Source organism: Leucoraja erinacea, chromosome 33 (genome assembly GCF_028641065.1).
Source record: "Leucoraja erinacea ecotype New England chromosome 33, Leri_hhj_1, whole genome shotgun sequence".
NCBI lineage: Eukaryota > Metazoa > Chordata > Chondrichthyes > Rajiformes > Rajidae > Leucoraja > Leucoraja erinaceus.
In genome coordinates this window covers 20,330,596-20,347,837 of record NC_073409.1, presented here as the reverse complement: position 1 = coordinate 20,347,837, position 17,242 = coordinate 20,330,596, and the positions used below count along the sequence as shown (strand labels likewise).

Below are 17,242 nucleotides of genomic sequence, written 5' to 3'. Positions count from 1 at the left end.
GGTCTGAGTGCAGGTAGATGGGACTAGGTGAGAGTAAGTGTTCGGCACGGACTAGAAGGGCCGAGATGGTCTGTTTCCGTGCTGTAATTGTTATATGGTTATATGGAATACAAACGGATGAAGCGATTTTTACATTTCCTGGATAAAAATATTAATGAAACAGATGGATTTTATAACAATCCATGATTGCATGGGCTTTACATTCAAGTTGCTTGGCAGTAGAGAGTAGTGGTGGATGGGTTTTTGTTTTGACCTGGGCACTGTGACCAGGGTTGTTCCACAGGGACAGTGCTGGGACCTTTACTGTTTGTGAATATATAAACGATTTGGATATTTAAATGATTTGGGTTTAAAAATAATTTGGTGGGTTGATTAGTAAGTTTGCAGACAAGACAAACATTGGGCAGTTTACAAACCCAGCCTATGAGTATTTTAAACCAACCCTTACATAAGCCGGGAAATCCCTGTATACGGTTGTACAGCAGTAGAGCTGCTGATTACAGCGCCAGGGACCCGGGTTCAATCCTGTCTGTGGGTACTGTCTGCACTAAAGATCTTATAGCGGAAGGGTCTGTTTCCACGTTGTATCTAAAGTGTAAAGGAGGCTCTCTATGATAATGTATGACAATAATGGGGCACTGGAACGAAGGCAAACATGCTGACAGATTGAGAGTGTGAGTTGGCATGGTTGACTGGAAGAGGGAATAGTGCAGTAAAGGTCCACTCTGTCAGTGAATCACAAAGGTTTGTGCCCAGATAACCAAAGGAAACTTCATTGTGAATAACTGTCAGTAAATTTAAGGGTTCAAGTCAATGAGTTTCAGCCATTTACACTTTTCATCTGCATATCAATACACAAAGGTTATTATTTCACTCATCTTTTCTGGCTTTTATTAGCACATGTTGAATCCATGTTTTGTGGAAAGGAGACTCCGTGGATCAAAGGCATGAAAACTTTATTTGATTAATTTGAAAGAACAAAATATACCAAGGGGAAACAAATCTCACTCAGTCTTTTGCTTTTTCCCACAAACAATACGACAAAGTTTCTTCAGTGTTCCAACCACCAACACAGTGAGCAGGAGTAACACAGACAACAGAAAGATCATCACATCTACACAATAGTAAGCGTACCAGTGGAGTAGGTGGGATTCTGAGCGCAAATGCCCCGCTCCTTTGTGTCGGGCAACGTACTCAACCCAGAAAACGGCTCTCTCCATTGGCGACTCTGGCTGGTCCCGATGGAGAGCGGAGAGTCTCTCCATGTTGTCCCCATAAGATGCGTCGTTTAACACCTCGTTGAGTGCCTGCAACAGATCTGTGGAGTGCATGGTTGCAATGTTGATCACTTTTGCTGCTCCTCGGGCTTCGAGCTTGAGTAGATTGTCAAACTGGTCAAAAAGCAGAGGCATGCCGATCACTGGCACCCCATGGTAGATGGCTTCATAAATGCCATTGGTGCCTCCGTGTGAAACAAAGGCTCGTGTGTTGGGGTGACCCAGCAGGTCATTCTGAGGGATCCATTTTGCCAGCAGTGTATTATTCCCTAAATTGGGAGGGGTCTCGCCATCATATCTCCAGATAACCTTCTGGGGGATTTGAGATAAAGCTTCTGCTATTTTCATTGTAATCTCCATTGGCAAGGAATTGACAATAGAACCCAATGACATTACAACAAGTCCATGTTTCCCTGAGCTTTGGGCAAACTCCTCAAACTCTGCTGCCAGAGGCCGTGCTGGTTTACACTGGAAGCCTCCGATGTACACGATGTTTGGCATGGTGGGTCTTGGGAATTCAAACACAAAATCCACCCTCATCAGCCACACATCAGCTCTGAGGAGAATCGACTTGATGTCCGTGTCTGGTCCCAGATACCGATGACAGATTTCATTATAAAGTGGATGTAACAAAAACTCTGAACTAAAGCGTTGAAAGAGACTGTGAATTACATTTTCTGTTCTTTGGAGAAAATCCATTTTGTCTGTGAGAAGTGAGCCCTGGAGTGGGACGTAGGAAAGTGGTGACGGGGCAGTGAGAAAATGGGCTTCCCCACTGATCTGCCATCGTATGTTGTACACCAGCGGCACTTTTAAATAATACGCAAGCATTGGCCCAGTACCAAATACAGGATCTGTGAGTATTAGGTCAAAGTTTGCATTTTCAAATTGATTCAACAAGGTTTTGTTTTCAAAGATCGCAATGTTGAAATTTTGATAAATTCTATGGAAATTGTACATAAACGTAACCATTAGATTTTGCAACATTATCCTGCCCCATAGTGTGTGACCATTCTGTAACCTGTCCAGTGACATTTGCACAATATTTTCCATTGCTTCTTTCCTTGAAGGTGCTTCACTGTTTTCTTGTGCTTGAACTGTGATGGTTTGATACAGATCGGGTCTCTCTTTGATGTACCAGTTTGCGGAGTAACAAAGCACAGTCATGTTGTGGCCACGAAGGTTCAGCTCTTCCATTAGAATTTTCATGTTGATCCAGTGACTTCCATCAACAGGCACGACCAATATTCTAGCTGCTTGGGTAATTGGACAAAACAGGGCGAAGATGATGCCGAGAATAAATATGACATTTAATCTGCTTCTCCATCCAAGACCACCCATGTTGAGGAAAGATGATCACACTGATCCTGTGGTAGAATTGACCAGAAATGTTGGTAAGTGACAAACATTGGCAAAAAGAGAATAACGACACAAAGTGCTGGAGTACCTCAGAGAGGTAACTCATCACGTCAGGGACAAATTACACGTTCGTAGTTCTCAGGGCAGAATTAGGCCATTCGGCCCATCAAATCTACACCACCATACTCTCATTGCTAATCTATCTTTCCCCCATTCTCCTCCCACATCCCAAAGACATGCAAGTTTGCAGGTTAATTGCCGTCTGTATATTGCCTCAAGTGTGGAGAGAGTGGATGGGAAATTGAGATCATACCGAACTAGCATGAACGAGTGATCGATGGTCGGCGTGGACTCGGTGGGCCAAAGGGCCTATTTCCATGCTGTACCTCTAAACAAAACAAACTAATTTGCAATAGGGGGGAGTAAAAGGATTTTCATTGTTGTGCAATATTTTTTCAAAAGGTTAAGGCCACTTTTCATTTTCCAAAGAGAAGAAATCAATATGTTCATAATTTCTAGGAGAAGAATTGGGCCATTTAGCCCATCAAGTCCACCACCATTCAATCATGACTGATCTATCTTTCCCTCTCCATTACCGTCATTATGTTTCCTGATGTCAGTTGGCCTGTCATCGGTGGTGGGGAAGATGCTGGAGTGAATTAGAAAAGATGAAATAGCGGCACATTTGCATAGCAGTAACAGGATCGGTCCGAGTCAGCATGGATTTACGACGGGGAAATCATGCTTGTCTAATCTTCTCGAATTTTGGGGAATGTATCTCGTAAAATGGACAAGAGAGAGCCAATGGATGTTGTGTACCTGGACTTTCAGAAAGTCATTGATAAGGTCCTATATAGGAGATTAGTGGGGGCAATTGGATGACATGGTATTGGGGGTAAGGTACTGACATGGACAGAAAATTGGTTGGCAGACAGGAACAAAGAGTAGGGATAAACGGGGTCACTTTCAGAATGGCAGGCAGTGACTAGTGGGGTGCCGCAAGGCTTAGCGCGGGGATCGCAGCTATTTACAATATACATTAATGATTTAGATGAAAGGATTGAAAGTAACATTAGCAAATTTGCAGAAGGCACAAAGCTGGGTGGCAGTGTGAACTGTGCGGAGGATGCTATGAGGATGCAGGATGACTTGGACAGGCTGGGTGAGTGGACCGATGCGTGGCAGCTGCAGTTGAATACGGATAAATGTGAGGTTATCCACTTTGGTGGGAAGATTAGGAAGGCAGATTATTTTCTGAATGGTGTCAAGTTAGAAAAAAGGGAAGGTACAACGAGACCTGGGTGTCCATCAGTCACTGAAAGTATGTATGCAAGTACAGCAGGCAATGAAGAAAGCTAATGTCATGCTGGCCTTCATAACAAGAGGAGATGAGTGTTGGAGCAAAGATGTCCTTCTGTAGTTGTACAGGGCTCTGGTGAGACCACACCTGGAATATTTTGTGCAGTTTTGGTCTCTAAATTTGAGGAAGGATATTCTTGCTATTGTGGGAGTACAGCGTTGGTTCATGAGGTTAATTCCCGGGATGGCAAGACTGTAATATGTTGAAAGAATGGAGCGACTGGGCTTGTATACACTGGAATTTAGGATGAGAGGGTTCCTTATAGAAACATATGAGATTATTTATGGATTGGACAAGCTAGAGGTAGGAAAAATGTTCCGGATGTTGGGGGAGTACAGAACCAGGGACCACTGTATAACAATAATGGGTTGGCAATTTAGAACGGAGATGAGGTAAAATGTTTTCACCCCAGAAGGTAGTGGAGACCAATTCTCTGGATGCTTTCAAGAGAGAGTTAGATAGAGTTCTTAAAGATAGCAGTCAAGAGATATGGGAAGTAGGCAGGAACGGGGTATTGATTGTGGATGATCAGCCATGATCACAGTGAATGGCAGTGCTGGCCTGAAGGGCCGAATGGCCTACTCCTGTACCTATTGTCTATTGCCTTCTCCCCATAACTACTGACAACCTTACTAATCATGAATCTATAAATCTCTGCCATAAATATCAATTGATGGTCTCTGCCACGGCCAATGTGTTGAGGAGGATCTAATATCAGACTCAAAAACGAACAATCACTTGGCTCCATTTCAATCAGTTGAAAAATGGATCTCATCCACTGGAAGGTTACAGTACAGTAGGAACATTACAAGAATAAACTATGGTCACTGAAAGTGAAGTGGCTCAGCGGTAGAGTTGTTTTCTCACAGTGTCAGAGACCCGGGTTCAATCCTGACCACCGGTGCTGTGTGTCTGGAATTTGCACGTTCGCCCCGTGATCGTGTGGGTTTGCTCCAGGTGCTCCAGTTTCTTCCCACACTCCAAAGATGTGCAGGTTTGTAGGTTAATTGGCTTCTGTAAGTTACAAATTGTCCCGAAAATGAACGAGGATCGGGTGCAAGTGTACGAGGATCACTGGCCAGCCTGGACTCAGTGGGCTGAAGGGCCTGTTTCCACATTGTATTGCTAAAGTCTAAAATTTGAAATATAGTTGCGTGTTCTTGTCACCACTTGACTAAATCAAATGTGTGCACTGGATGTATTCTGAAATGTAATTGTGTCTGGACGACAAACAACATGTAAACATAAAGATAGACACAAAAACTCGGAGAAACTCAGCGGGTCAGGCAGCGTCTCTGGAGAAAATGGAATAGGTAACGCTTCAGATCGCAACCCTTCTTTATGCCAAAGATGGACATAAAATGCCGGAGTAACTAAACGGGTCGGCAGTATCTCTGGAGAAAAAGAATAGGTGATGTTTGGGGTTAGAACCCGACAGACTTGTTCAGTCCTGAAACCCATTCGTTTTATCCTGTAATCCTGTTACTACCTCCAGCATCTACAGTCCCTTCCTACTCAACATGTACGGTGTGATACAATAAAATGTTATTCATCGCCGGAGGGAAATTGGTCTGCCGACAGTCACAACACGCAAGGTACACAAAAACTTGAAATTAAAAGTGCAAAAAGAAGAATAGGACAAGCGACTGTTGGCTGGCTGCCGTGTGCACAACGCCTTCACCAGAACGAACAACAAACAAACAAAAAAACGCAGGGTTATTCCCTGGGCAGAGGATTCTAGCACTAAAGTGCCCCCCCCCCGCACCGGTCCCCCCTTTGTAACAAGTAGTAACAGGAAGAACAGAGGGGGCAGACATACCCCCATCCATATAAACGGGACTGAGGTGGAGCGCATCTCCAACTACAAATTCCTCGGGGTACACATCTCGGAGGATCTGTCCTGGTCCCTCAATACCTCCAAACTGATCAAAAAGGCACAGCAGCGCCTTTACTTCCTGAGGAGGCTCAAGAAAGCTCACCTGTCCCCCCGGATCCTGACCAACTTTTGCCGCTGTACCATAGAGAGTATCCTGACCACCTGCTTCACTGTATGGTACAGCAGTTGTACTGTAGCGGACAGGAAGGCACTACAACGGGTGGTGAAAACCGCTCAGTACATCATCGGTCCCCCGCTCCCTGCCATGGATGCCCTCCACCAAAAACGGTGTCTGAGACGGGCCGGGAAGATCATCAAGGACCCCTGCCACCCTAGCCAAACAAGTTTGCCCTTCCTCCCATCAGGGAGGTGGTACAGGAGCCTCAGGTCTCGTACTAGTAGGATGAGGAACAGCTTCTTCAGCAACACTATCACATTGCTGAACTCGGAGTCCCGCCGATAGATTTCTCCAGTCTCCCCGTCCACATTGTTTGCTTATTCTGTATTTTTATTTCTATATTGCACTATTACTACGAACAGACGCTAAACTGCATATTGTTGTACCCATACTTGTATCTGTGCAATGACAATAAAGTTGAATTGAACTGAATTGTAAACATGATTTGGAAGCAGGAATAGTCCACTCAACCAGAGGGATAGGTTGGAACAGGAATATGGAACAACAGATACGGCAGGTTCTACTGGTTCAAGGAGCAAGACCTTGAAGCACACAGAGCAGTGTCACACGCAACGGTGGAATGGTAAATTGTAACTTTGTAGATACAAACGTTTTAGCAGAATGATCAGAGAAACAGATCTTCCACCAGAATGACCTGTCATGGCCAACAGGTCCTTTGCTGATTTGGGATGTCCTGTAATTGTTGTCCATTTCAGGGTGAGAATGGGACACACCTGCATTACTCACCTGTAACATTCAAATGTATTTAGCTACAGCACAGTGTTCTGCTCTGACTTGGCCTTTGGTCCGTAAATACATACGTGTTCACGGATTGAGAACTGCTGTGGAAAATAGGGTTAGGAAGGAACTACAGATGCTGGTTTACACTGAAGATGGATGCAAAATGCTGGAGTAACTCAGCGGGACAGTCAGCATGTCGAGTTCAGCATGGGTGGAGGAGGCAGCCCCGATGCTGTCGTCAATATGGAGAAAGATTTGGGGATGGTGCCAGTGTACGCCTGGTTCATGGATAGTTTGACATAACAGGCACAGCTGTAATCCATGCGAGTGCCAATGGACTTTAACCTTTGGAGAGACAGCGTGGAAACAGGCCCATCGGTCAACCGAGGCCACGCAGACCAGTGACCATGCCATACACTAGCGCTCTCCTCCACACTCTGGTCAATTCACGTTTTTCAGAAATCAATGAATCTACAAACCTGCACGTGTGGGGGGAAACCAGAGCATGCGGAGAAAACCAACCCAGGTCACAGGGAGAACGTAGAAACAGCACCCGTAGTCAGGATTGAACCCGGGTCTCTGTCGCTGTCAGGCAGTAACTCTACCGCTACCTCACTGTGCCGCCGTTAAGGGTGATGACAGATTTCGGAAGGAGGAGGAGAGTGTGGAGAAGAACCGATTTAGTTTCTGTTCAAGGAAGACCAAAATGGCCCTGAGCCCCTCCTAGTGGGGAACGGTGGAATATACTGATCGTCCATGCTGAGGCGATGGGGACCTAGGAATTGAAAGTAATTGAATTGTTGAAGAGCTTGTGTGGTGTCTCGGATGTAAGTCGGAAGGGACTGAACAAGGGGGGACAAGGTAGTTTAATTTAGTTCAGTTCAGGGACACTGCACGGAAACTGGCCATTCGGCCCACTGAGTCCATGCCGACCAGAGATTACCGCACACTAACACTATCCCACACACAATTTAGAATTTTACCAGGCCAATTAACCTCCAAACCTGAACGTCTTTGGAGGGTAGAGGTAAACCGGAGCACCCGGAGGAAACCCACGCAGGTCATGGGGAGAACGTGCAACCCATATGCAAAAAAAGTAATGATGGAAGAGTAATGTGTGAAAAGGAGGCATCAAAGATGACGGATATCAAGGAAACAAGTTGTACGGGATTAGGGAACTGTAACATTGGAGTCTGTGCTTGAGTCTGTGGCGCCATGGCCAATGCGTAGGTGTGTGAGAGCTGGCGCCTGGACTCAGGGATGAAGTGGTTTAGCGGTGAAGCTAGTTTACAGCAGCATTACCCTAATCGGCGTCGTTAAAACAGCTCTCATTCTTCATCGGAGATCAGGTGAACACTGTAATAAACGCAAATGTGTATGTGAAGCCCGCAACAAAACATGGGATAGACTCAAAAAGCTGGAGTGTCTCAGCGGGCCTGGAGAAAATGAACAGCTCGAGACACTTCTTCAGACACAACATGGGCTTCAGTTTAAAGTAAATCAAACACAGTCAAATGGGCCTGGAATGGAATATTGGATTTGCAATATTGACTATAGGGTGATTTCCCGAAAGGTCACTGGATCATAGATCCTCACCCACGTGACCGCAAAATCCAACTGGGGTACAAGCGTCACTTCCGGTACATGTTATTGTTGCAGAAAACGTGTACTTTCACACCCGTTAAAAACCGCGAAAACGGCCCGTTTTTGAGCTGTAAATAACTGTGCCAGTCGGGGTGACAGTTATCCTGCTTTACAGTCCAGAAGATAGATAAAAACGAAGGTAAGTACACGAGTGAACTGAAGGGGCAACAACAGCGGGTCAGCGGACATTCGCCGTGGAGATATAAAGATAGAAAATATCGGGAATTATCGCGTTTGCTCACTGCATTTCATCAAAATTAAGGCATTATTGATGTTTTATCTTTATTCATTTGTTATATGAAAAGTTGTAAAAGTGAAAAATCCTTCAGTAAAATTGCAAAATCGCCCATGTTTCTCAGGTGGGTTTTAACATGCAAAATGAAAACGCTTCTGAAGCTCCATTTACCATTTAAATAATCGTAAACTATCAAGAAACATTGAGAAATATATTTTGGCAAATAATTAAAAGTCCTGATTTTGTCCAATTAACAGCTGACAATTATCCCATTCCTTAGCTTGCATCTGAGTAAAATTCATTTCAAAACGCATTGATAGTTTACGATTATTTAAATGGTAAATGGAGCTTCAGAAGCGTTTTCATTTTGCATGTTAAAACCCACCTGAGAACCATGGGCGATTCTGCTATTTTACTGACGGATTTTTCACTTTTACAACTTTTCATATAAAAATGAATAAAGATTAAAACATGATGCCTTAGTTTTGATGAAATGCAGCGAGGAAACGCGATAATTCCCGATATTTTCTATCTTTATATCTCCACGGCGAATGTCCGCTGACCACTTCCGCTGTTGTTGCCCCTTCAGTTCACTCTTGTATTTACCTTTGTTTTTCTTTATCTTCTGGACTGTAAAGCAGGATAACTGTGCCTCACGGTCACCCCGACTGGCACAGTTATTTACAGCTCAAAAACTTCTTCTTCGTCTATATAGTGTTTTTTGGCGGTTGGCAAACAACTTTTTTGGTGCATTACCGCCACCAACTGGCATGGAGTGTGGATCAAACAACACCATTGCATAAACTAATATCCTATATCCTTCCGAACAAATTGGTTACCCTAAGAAAAAGCAACAGGATTTGATAGCACGTATTTGAACTCCCTTGCAAAATATCTACCAAATCAAATTGTACTCCTTCTTTTCAGAACTGCTCACTCATCCGTTCTCTCTCCTCCTCATACCTCTCACAATGTACAATGACATGCTCTATCGTTTCCTCTTGCTCACAGTATTCACATCTGCCTGTATTATGCTTGCCCATTACAAAAAGTGTACTGTTCAGACCAATGTGTCCAAATTTAATTCTTGAAATCACTGTCTCCTCTTCTCTGTTCTTTACAGCTCAAAAACTGGCCGTTTTCGCGGTTTTTAACGGGTGTGAAAGTTCGCGTTTACAGCATCAATAACATGTACTGGAATGTGTTTAGATAATATCGAGTATGGGAAAAAAATAAGCTCTCGGCAAGTTTGTTCCGGATAAAAAGAAAATTAAATATTGCTATTCGCTGCCGAAACTGTAACTAGAAAGCATGCATTGTTACAACACAGAGATGGTGGAGAATTTGGAAGTGTTTTCAACTTACATACCTTGGGTATCAGTGAATTCGATGTAATCTGAATGTCAGAAAGATGTGACTGCGATGGGATTTGAACCCGCGGCTGCAGTGCCTTCACCCGCTGCTGAATTACCAATGAAACAATCTCCTTCACTGGAGTCTGGGAATCTGCGACCGCTTCCAGTCCTGCCCCCACAAAACGCCGGCCCCCTCACACCTTGCTCACTTGCCCGCGAGTAACGCAGGCAAATACTAACGGTCAAATACAACACCAAAGTACCCGCCCTCAAACTGTATCTAAAAATAACCGCAAGAATGAAAGTTCATTTGCTAAACACAATCGCGATGAAAGTTTCCTTTCCAAAGTCGCTGAGATTTCAATCACGGGAAAGTGATGAAAGATTTTCAGTTGATGGGGACAAAGTCGAAGGAGAGCTTTGGTTGTGTAATGTTTGCTTTGGTGCGTTTATTTTTGCATTCCGAGCTGCATAACATGTTTGGTTGGCAATATTTTCTCTAATCTGAATGGATATCTTTTAGCAATGTTACAAAGTTTTGAGATTTAAAAAATCAAGTCTGCAATTTATCCCATCAGATAAAGCATAACAATAAGTTTAATTTGACACCTAATTCACTTTTATATCTCAAGTAATAAAAATGTTATGGCCATTTTCATACTCGGAAATTAGCATCTTGTTCCCTATTGATTTTCTATGGACATAACAAAAAAGCTGTGATCGTGGACAGTCAAAATCCCATAACCTTCTTAAAAATTAAGAGAACTGAATGAAATTTTCAGTTATCATAGATTGAAGCATTCTGAAGCAAATATAAAATAATCTTACTTGGATGACCTGAAATTAAAGCATATAATTAGTTAGTTACCCAATTGTAGCTAATTTCAAACTTCAATTACTAGATGTAAACATCTATCCATTTCTTAATAAATGATTAACATTTTTAAATAGCCCAAGTGTCCAAATAATATTCACAAATAATTCACAATAAAACATGATTTTTAAATCTCATTTACATCAATTTATAGTCCAAATGGAAGGAATTTAGTGTTCATTTGCTGTAAATTAAAGTCAATTTAAATCGGCTTTCTAGTGGGTTCCTGTGAACGCGCTGGTTTAGAACGTTCACATTGCGCTGGATTTGTGCCCTCAAGTGCCCAGAAAAATACAGCGGGATATAAAGAGCCCAAAATGAACTACTCGCTATAGAAAAGTTTATATACAGGGTTCTTAAGAAGCCCCATTTAATGTAAAAATAAGGTACATACCTTTAATTGTTTGCTTTATAAAACCCTGGGGCTGCGAGAGATTGCGGAGTGAGAGAGTGATTTTAAAACTACTATAAATATTATACAAGGCCATAAAAATTAATAATACCTTTTGCGACGGGGTCTTTCAGCGATTTTCCGTTAATGATTTACTAGGCTGAACATTTTCAATTGGAACAGCCTAGTAAAAATCGCGTTTTAAACCCACCCCCTCTAAACAGCGCCAAAATCGCGTACAAGGGGTGGAGCAGATGCTCAGCCACGATTCAGGTAGGTTTTGTAACATACCTATATCTTTAAGGTGTAGAATGGCAGATTCTTGATTATTACGGGTGTCAGGGGATTTTGGGAGAAGGCACGTGAAAGGGGTTGTGAGGGGAAAATAGACCAGTCATGATTGAATGGCACAGTAGTTCAATGGGCCGAAAGGCTGAATTCTGCTCCGATAACATATGAACTGCACCCTTTTCTATTGTTAAATTGTGGTTAGTTTTCTGTCTGATATATAGTTGAGCTCCCTGGTCAGTCATTGTATGCTGCATTCTAACAAACACCTTTCACAGTTTATTCAATGGTTACAAGCCTTGTCACCTAAACTGTCCTTCCCCCTCTACTCATCGCAAATAAGTGGTGCTGCAGGTAGGGTTGCTGTTGCATAGCACCAGAAACCAGGTGAGACCCTAAACTCTGGTACTGTCAGTGTGGAGTTTGCACATTGGCCCTGTGACCATATGAGTTTCATCCGGTTGCTCCGGTTTCCTCACACACGCCAAAGATGTGTGGGTTTGCAGGTTAATTGTCCTCTAACTTGCCCCAAATGTGTCGGGATTGGATGAGAAAGTGGGATAACATAGAACTAGTGTGAACGGGTGATCGATGGTCAGCATGGACTAGGTGGGTCGAAGGGCCTGTTTCCATGCTGAATTTTTAAACATAAAATCACCAAAGTTCCATAAGACAGTCTGGGATAAAGATTTCACATTGCTCTTTTGGGGGCAATTGATTCCATCTGAATTACAGGAAATCCAGTTTGTGTTCAATTCACAGGAGAGCAACTCTTACCTAACCTGGGGAACTCCTGTATACAGTACAGCACAGAGGTGCAACAATAGAGCTGCTCCCTTACAGCGCCAGGGACCCGGGTTCAATCCTGTCTGTGGGTGCTTTCTTTACGGAGTTTGTATGTTCTCACTGTGTCCATAGTGTGTGCTGGCTAATGTTCGTGTGCGGTGATCGCTGGCCAGTGTGGACTCAGTGGGTTGAAGGGCATGTTTCCGCGTGGTATCTCAAAACTAAACGAAACGAGTAAATGGCATGAATGCTTCAGGGCACTGTGAAATGAAATGAAATGAAATGATTCAATTAATTGTCATTGTCAGTGTACAGTACAGAGACAACGAAATGCATTCAGAGAGCTCTTGGATTGCAAATCCATTGCATCCTGAATGTAACAACACAAGTGGGGAGGGTAGTGAGGACGGCATAAGGCTTGCCTTCATCTGTGGGGGCATTGAGTACAGAAAGTTCCAATTCATTTTGTACATCACTTTGACTTGGCCTCATTTAGATTACTGTGTGCATTTCTGGTCACCACATCACATAAAGGTTATGGAGGAGAGTGGAGAGTGAACAGTGCGCTGTCATGCGGTTTTCTCCAGGTGCTCTGCTTTCCTCCAACACTCCAAATACAGGCTAAAAGATTAATTAGATTTTTTTTTTTTAAATTGTCTATAGTCCCTCATGTGGAGGCTAATGCTAGTGTGTGGGGTCAGGGAAGGGTTCTTACTAGAGACATCACCTAATCTTTTTCTCCAGTGATGCTGCCTGACCTGCTGAGATATCCAGCATTTTGTGTCTATCTTGTGTGTGGAGTGATCGCTGGTCGGCGCAGACCGAATGGGCCGAAGGGTCTGTTTCCACATTGTATCTCTAAAGTGTAAAGGAGGCTCACTATGATAATGTATGACAATAATGGGGCACTGGAACGAAGGCAAACATGCTGACAGATTGAGAGTGAGAGTTGGCATGATTGACTGGAAGAGGGAATAGTGCAGTAAAGGTCCACTCTGTCAGTGAATCACAAAGGTTTGTGCCCAGAAAACCAAAGGTAACTTCATTGTGAATAACTGTCAGTAAATTTAAGGCTTCAAGTCAATGAGTTTCAGCCATTTACACTTTTCATCTGCATATCAATGCACCAAGGTTATTATTTCACTCACCTTTCTGGCTTTTATTAGCACATGTTGAATCCATGTTTTGTGGAAAGGAGACTCCGTGGATCAAAGGCATGAAAAACTTTATTTGATTAATTTGAAAGAATAAAATATACCAAGGGGAAACAAATCTCACTCAGTCTTTTGCTTTTTCCCACAAACAATACGACAAAGTTTCTTCAGTGTTCCAACCACCAACACAGTGAGCAGGAGTAACACAGACAACAGAAAGATCATCACATCTACACAATAGTAAGCGTACCAAGGGAGTCGGTGGGATTCTGAGCGCAAATGCCCCGCTCCTTTGTGTCGGGCAACGTACTCAACCCAGAAAACGGCTCTCTCCATTGGCGAATCTGGCTGGTCCCGATGGAGAGCGGAGAGTCTCTTCATGTTGGCCCCATAAGATGCGCCGTTTATCACCTCGTTGAGTGTCTGCAACAGATCTGTGGAATGTATGGTTGCAACGTTGATCACTTTTGCTGCTCCTCGGAATTCGAGTCTGACTACAATGTCAAACTGGTCAAAAAGCAGAGGCATGCCGATCACTGGCACCCTCCTCCACCCATGCTGCCTGTCCCGCTGAGTTACTCCAGTAGTTTTAAATAATAAGGAAGCATTGACCCCATACCAAATGCCGGATCTGTAAGTATTAACTCAAAATTTGCATTTTCAAGTTGGTTCAACAAGCTATTGTTTTCGAATAATGCTTTGATTATCTCTTTCGCCCATTGATGATACTCAAACATAAACATCAACATTTCATATTGGAGATTAATTTTTCCCCAGACTGTTGAGCCTTTCTGTAGGTTTTCCAATGTTTTTTGTACAATATTTTCCAAAAGGTTGTAATTTTCAGATTCTCTTGGCATTTGAATCATAATGGATGGATACAAGTCGGGGCTCTCTTTGATATACAAGGATGTTGACTGACTGAGCACAGAGATGCTGTGGCCACGAAGGTTCAGCTCTTCTATCAAACATTTCATATTGATCCAGTGACTCCCATCAACAGGCACGACCAATATTCTAGCTGCTCGGGTAATTGGACAAGACAAGGTGATGGTGATGCAAAGAACAAATGCAAATCTGCCTTTCCATCCAGGACTACCCATGCTGGAAATAGAAAATAGCACCGATCCTGTTGCAGAAATGATCAGACACGTTAGTAAGCAACACACATTGGTAAAACACAACATTTAGAAACAGCTGTGTGTTTTCTTGACATTACATTAACCAAACCAAATGTGTGTCATCAAGTCATAGAGTGTGGAAACAGGACCTTCGGCCCAACTTACCCACATCGACCACCTACACAAGTCCCACCCGTCTGCGTTTGGCACATATCCCTCAAAATCTGTCCTATCCATGCACCTGTCTAGTTACTTCTTCAACATTGCGATAGTTCCTCCCTCAACGACGTGCTCCAAGATCGCACCCACCAGCGATCCCCACACATTAACAATATCCTACACACACTATTGACAATTTACACTTAGACCAAGCCAATTAACCTACTAACCTGTACATCGTCGGAGTGTGGGGAAAAAACGAACATCTCGGAGAAAACACACGCGTGTCACGGGGAGGACGCACAAACTCCGGACATACAGACAGCAAACGTAGCCAGTAACAAACCCGGGTATCTGGCGCTGGAAGGCAGCAGCTCTACTGCGTCGTCACTGAGCTGCCTAATGTACTGGAACATTTCTCATGAACCGACAACCCTCTCTATTGTTGTGTCCCGGTGGTTCCTCCTGCAGCCAAGCTTGAAGTCGGTGGAGGCAATATCCCGGTTTAACCCGGCCCACTCCTAGCGTCCGACGTCTCCACACAGAACAGGGCCGGATTTAGATGAAGCGAAGCCCTAGGCTATTCCACTTGTGAGGCCCCTCACAATCCCCCACCCCCATGACGAGAAGAAGATGGAAGAGTCCACCAGATTCACACCGATGTGCAGCGAAGTGTGGCCAATGAGATAAGGGCTGGAAAGCTGCGCTTTTTATTTATTGCCAGTGCTAGTGTCGAGTTATCGGCTTAAAACACTATTATTCTGAAATGGAGGGCAAGGAAAATTACTGAAGTGTTGGTTAGAGACTACAGTGCGTTGTTGCAGCCTATATATGAAATGCCTATGACAGTGTCAAAAATATTATACACCACGCCCCTACGAATCTTTTCAAAAAGTGGGGTGGCATGGCAGGATTACAAGCCAGTGCCTGCTTAAGGGGCTTAGAAGCCATGGGGTTTTAGATGCTCTCTGGTGCATTCTGAGCCTTATTTTGGAGTATTTTTGCACCAAATTTTTTGCACCTCTCACGTCCCCCCTTTTTCTCCCTCCCTCCGCCTCTCTCTCCCTCCCTTGTAGCGAGGCTCTGATTCTGCACCACAGCCCCCCTGCCCCCCACCCGGCCCGGTAAAACGGGCACTCAATATTCCACTACTTTCCTGGAGTAGACACGAGGCATCGAGGTGATTGTATGGAGTGCAAATGGAGATCTGAACCCGCCCGGGCCCACTGCGCACGTGCGGAGAGACAGCGTCATTTTGCGTCGCTACTGTGTCACCGGCTTCCCCCAGCTGCAATGGTCGCAATTTTTTTTCCAAAAAATTCTAGCGGGCCGGAACCAGAATTCCTGGCAATTTCGTTCATGGAAACGCTGATAGCCTACGATTTTTCTTTCTCAGGATTTAATTAATTCTTGGCCTTGGCCTGTGGCCCCTTAGATTTTGAGGCCCTAGGCTTCAGCCTATGAAGTCTACAGTTGAATCCAGGCCTGCCGAGGCCGCCATAGATCTCGAGGCCCTAAACTTAAGCTTGTGAAGCTTATACGTAAATCCGGCCCTGACACAGAATGATCAGAGAATCACAACTTCCACCACAATGACTTGGCCGCTGGGTCGTTTGCTGATTTGTGGTGCTCTGTAACAATTGCCCATCTCATCCTCTCGGGGTGACAATGCGAGACACCAACATTACTCAACCCACAGGATTCTGAGGCATTTGCAACAGGACTGATGTAGGAGCACAGCATCCTCTGTTGTCTATGCTGAATGTAGAGGGATATGGTTAAACCACAAATAGGAAATGACTGTAAATATGAGCTACAAAGATGGCCACCTCGTACCTGAAATATTACCATTCACAAACAGGGGTGTTGGCTAAAGATAAACATACCAGGAAGTTGTGGAATAGGTTCTGCGGCAACTATGTTGTTTAATTTAAGGCTTAGGTTTATTATTGACACATGTACGATTGTTTTGCAAGCTACCCATATCAGATCAGATATATCATTCTTAGATACAATCATTTCAAACAAAGTGCAATTATTAGAGCAAGGGGGAAGGTACATATTGCATAATATAGTTCTCAGAATTGCAACGCATTAGTTCCATTGACAAAGTCCAATGTTTACAACGTGTAGAGGTGAACCAGACCTCTGGCTTATGAAAGAACTGTTCAGAAGCCTGATAACAGAAGGGAAGAAGTTGTTCCTGAGTCTTTTGATGCGTGCTTTCTTTCACCTTCAGTCGGACAGAAGCAGAAAGCAGCGGGGTGGGACAAGTGTTTGATTATGTTGGCTGCTTTTCCGAGGCAGTGTGATGTGTAGATGGACTGATGATGTGGTGACTAAAGTTTATCGATACAGCGCAGAAACAGGCCCTTTGGGGCACCGAGTCCATGCCGACCAGCAATCCCCACACAATAACACAAGGGACAATTTACAATGTTACC

The 17,242-nt window shown here is 43.9% G+C and overlaps 3 protein-coding genes across 3 annotated transcripts; all 3 read right to left on the bottom strand.

The window, feature by feature from the left end:
- Nucleotides 1–469: 469 nt before the first annotated feature.
- LOC129712792 (UDP-glucuronosyltransferase 2C1-like) lies at nt 470–10,511 on the bottom strand. The gene is made up of 2 exons (XM_055661528.1): nt 10,040–10,511; nt 470–2,644 (listed from the first exon to the last, which is right to left on the bottom strand). Exon 2 carries the CDS (start codon nt 2,616–2,618, stop codon nt 1,005–1,007), a length of 1,614 nt encoding a protein of 537 aa, XP_055517503.1. The 5' UTR covers nt 2,619–2,644; nt 10,040–10,511; the 3' UTR covers nt 470–1,004.
- A 2,467-nt stretch (nt 10,512–12,978) lies between these two features.
- Nucleotides 12,979–14,083, bottom strand: LOC129712794 (UDP-glucuronosyltransferase 2B13-like). Its single transcript, XM_055661530.1, has one exon. The coding sequence runs from the start codon at nt 14,044–14,046 to the stop codon at nt 13,639–13,641; it is 408 nt and encodes a 135-aa protein (XP_055517505.1). The 5' UTR covers nt 14,047–14,083; the 3' UTR covers nt 12,979–13,638.
- LOC129712793 (UDP-glucuronosyltransferase 2A1-like) lies at nt 14,083–15,714 on the bottom strand. Its single transcript, XM_055661529.1, has one exon. The coding sequence runs from the start codon at nt 14,703–14,705 to the stop codon at nt 14,094–14,096; it is 612 nt and encodes a 203-aa protein (XP_055517504.1). The 5' UTR covers nt 14,706–15,714; the 3' UTR covers nt 14,083–14,093.
- Between the last annotated feature and the right edge of the window lie 1,528 nt (nt 15,715–17,242).

What these genes read in the sequence shown, in the direction of transcription:
- LOC129712792 (XM_055661528.1), bottom strand. Translation starts at nt 2,618, where the DNA reads ATGGGTGGTCTTGGATGGAGAAGCAGATTAAATGTCATATTTATTCTC.
- LOC129712794 (XM_055661530.1), bottom strand. Translation starts at nt 14,046, where the DNA reads ATGCCTCTGCTTTTTGACCAGTTTGACATTGTAGTCAGACTCGAATTC.
- LOC129712793 (XM_055661529.1), bottom strand. Translation starts at nt 14,705, where the DNA reads ATGTTGTGTTTTACCAATGTGTGTTGCTTACTAACGTGTCTGATCATT.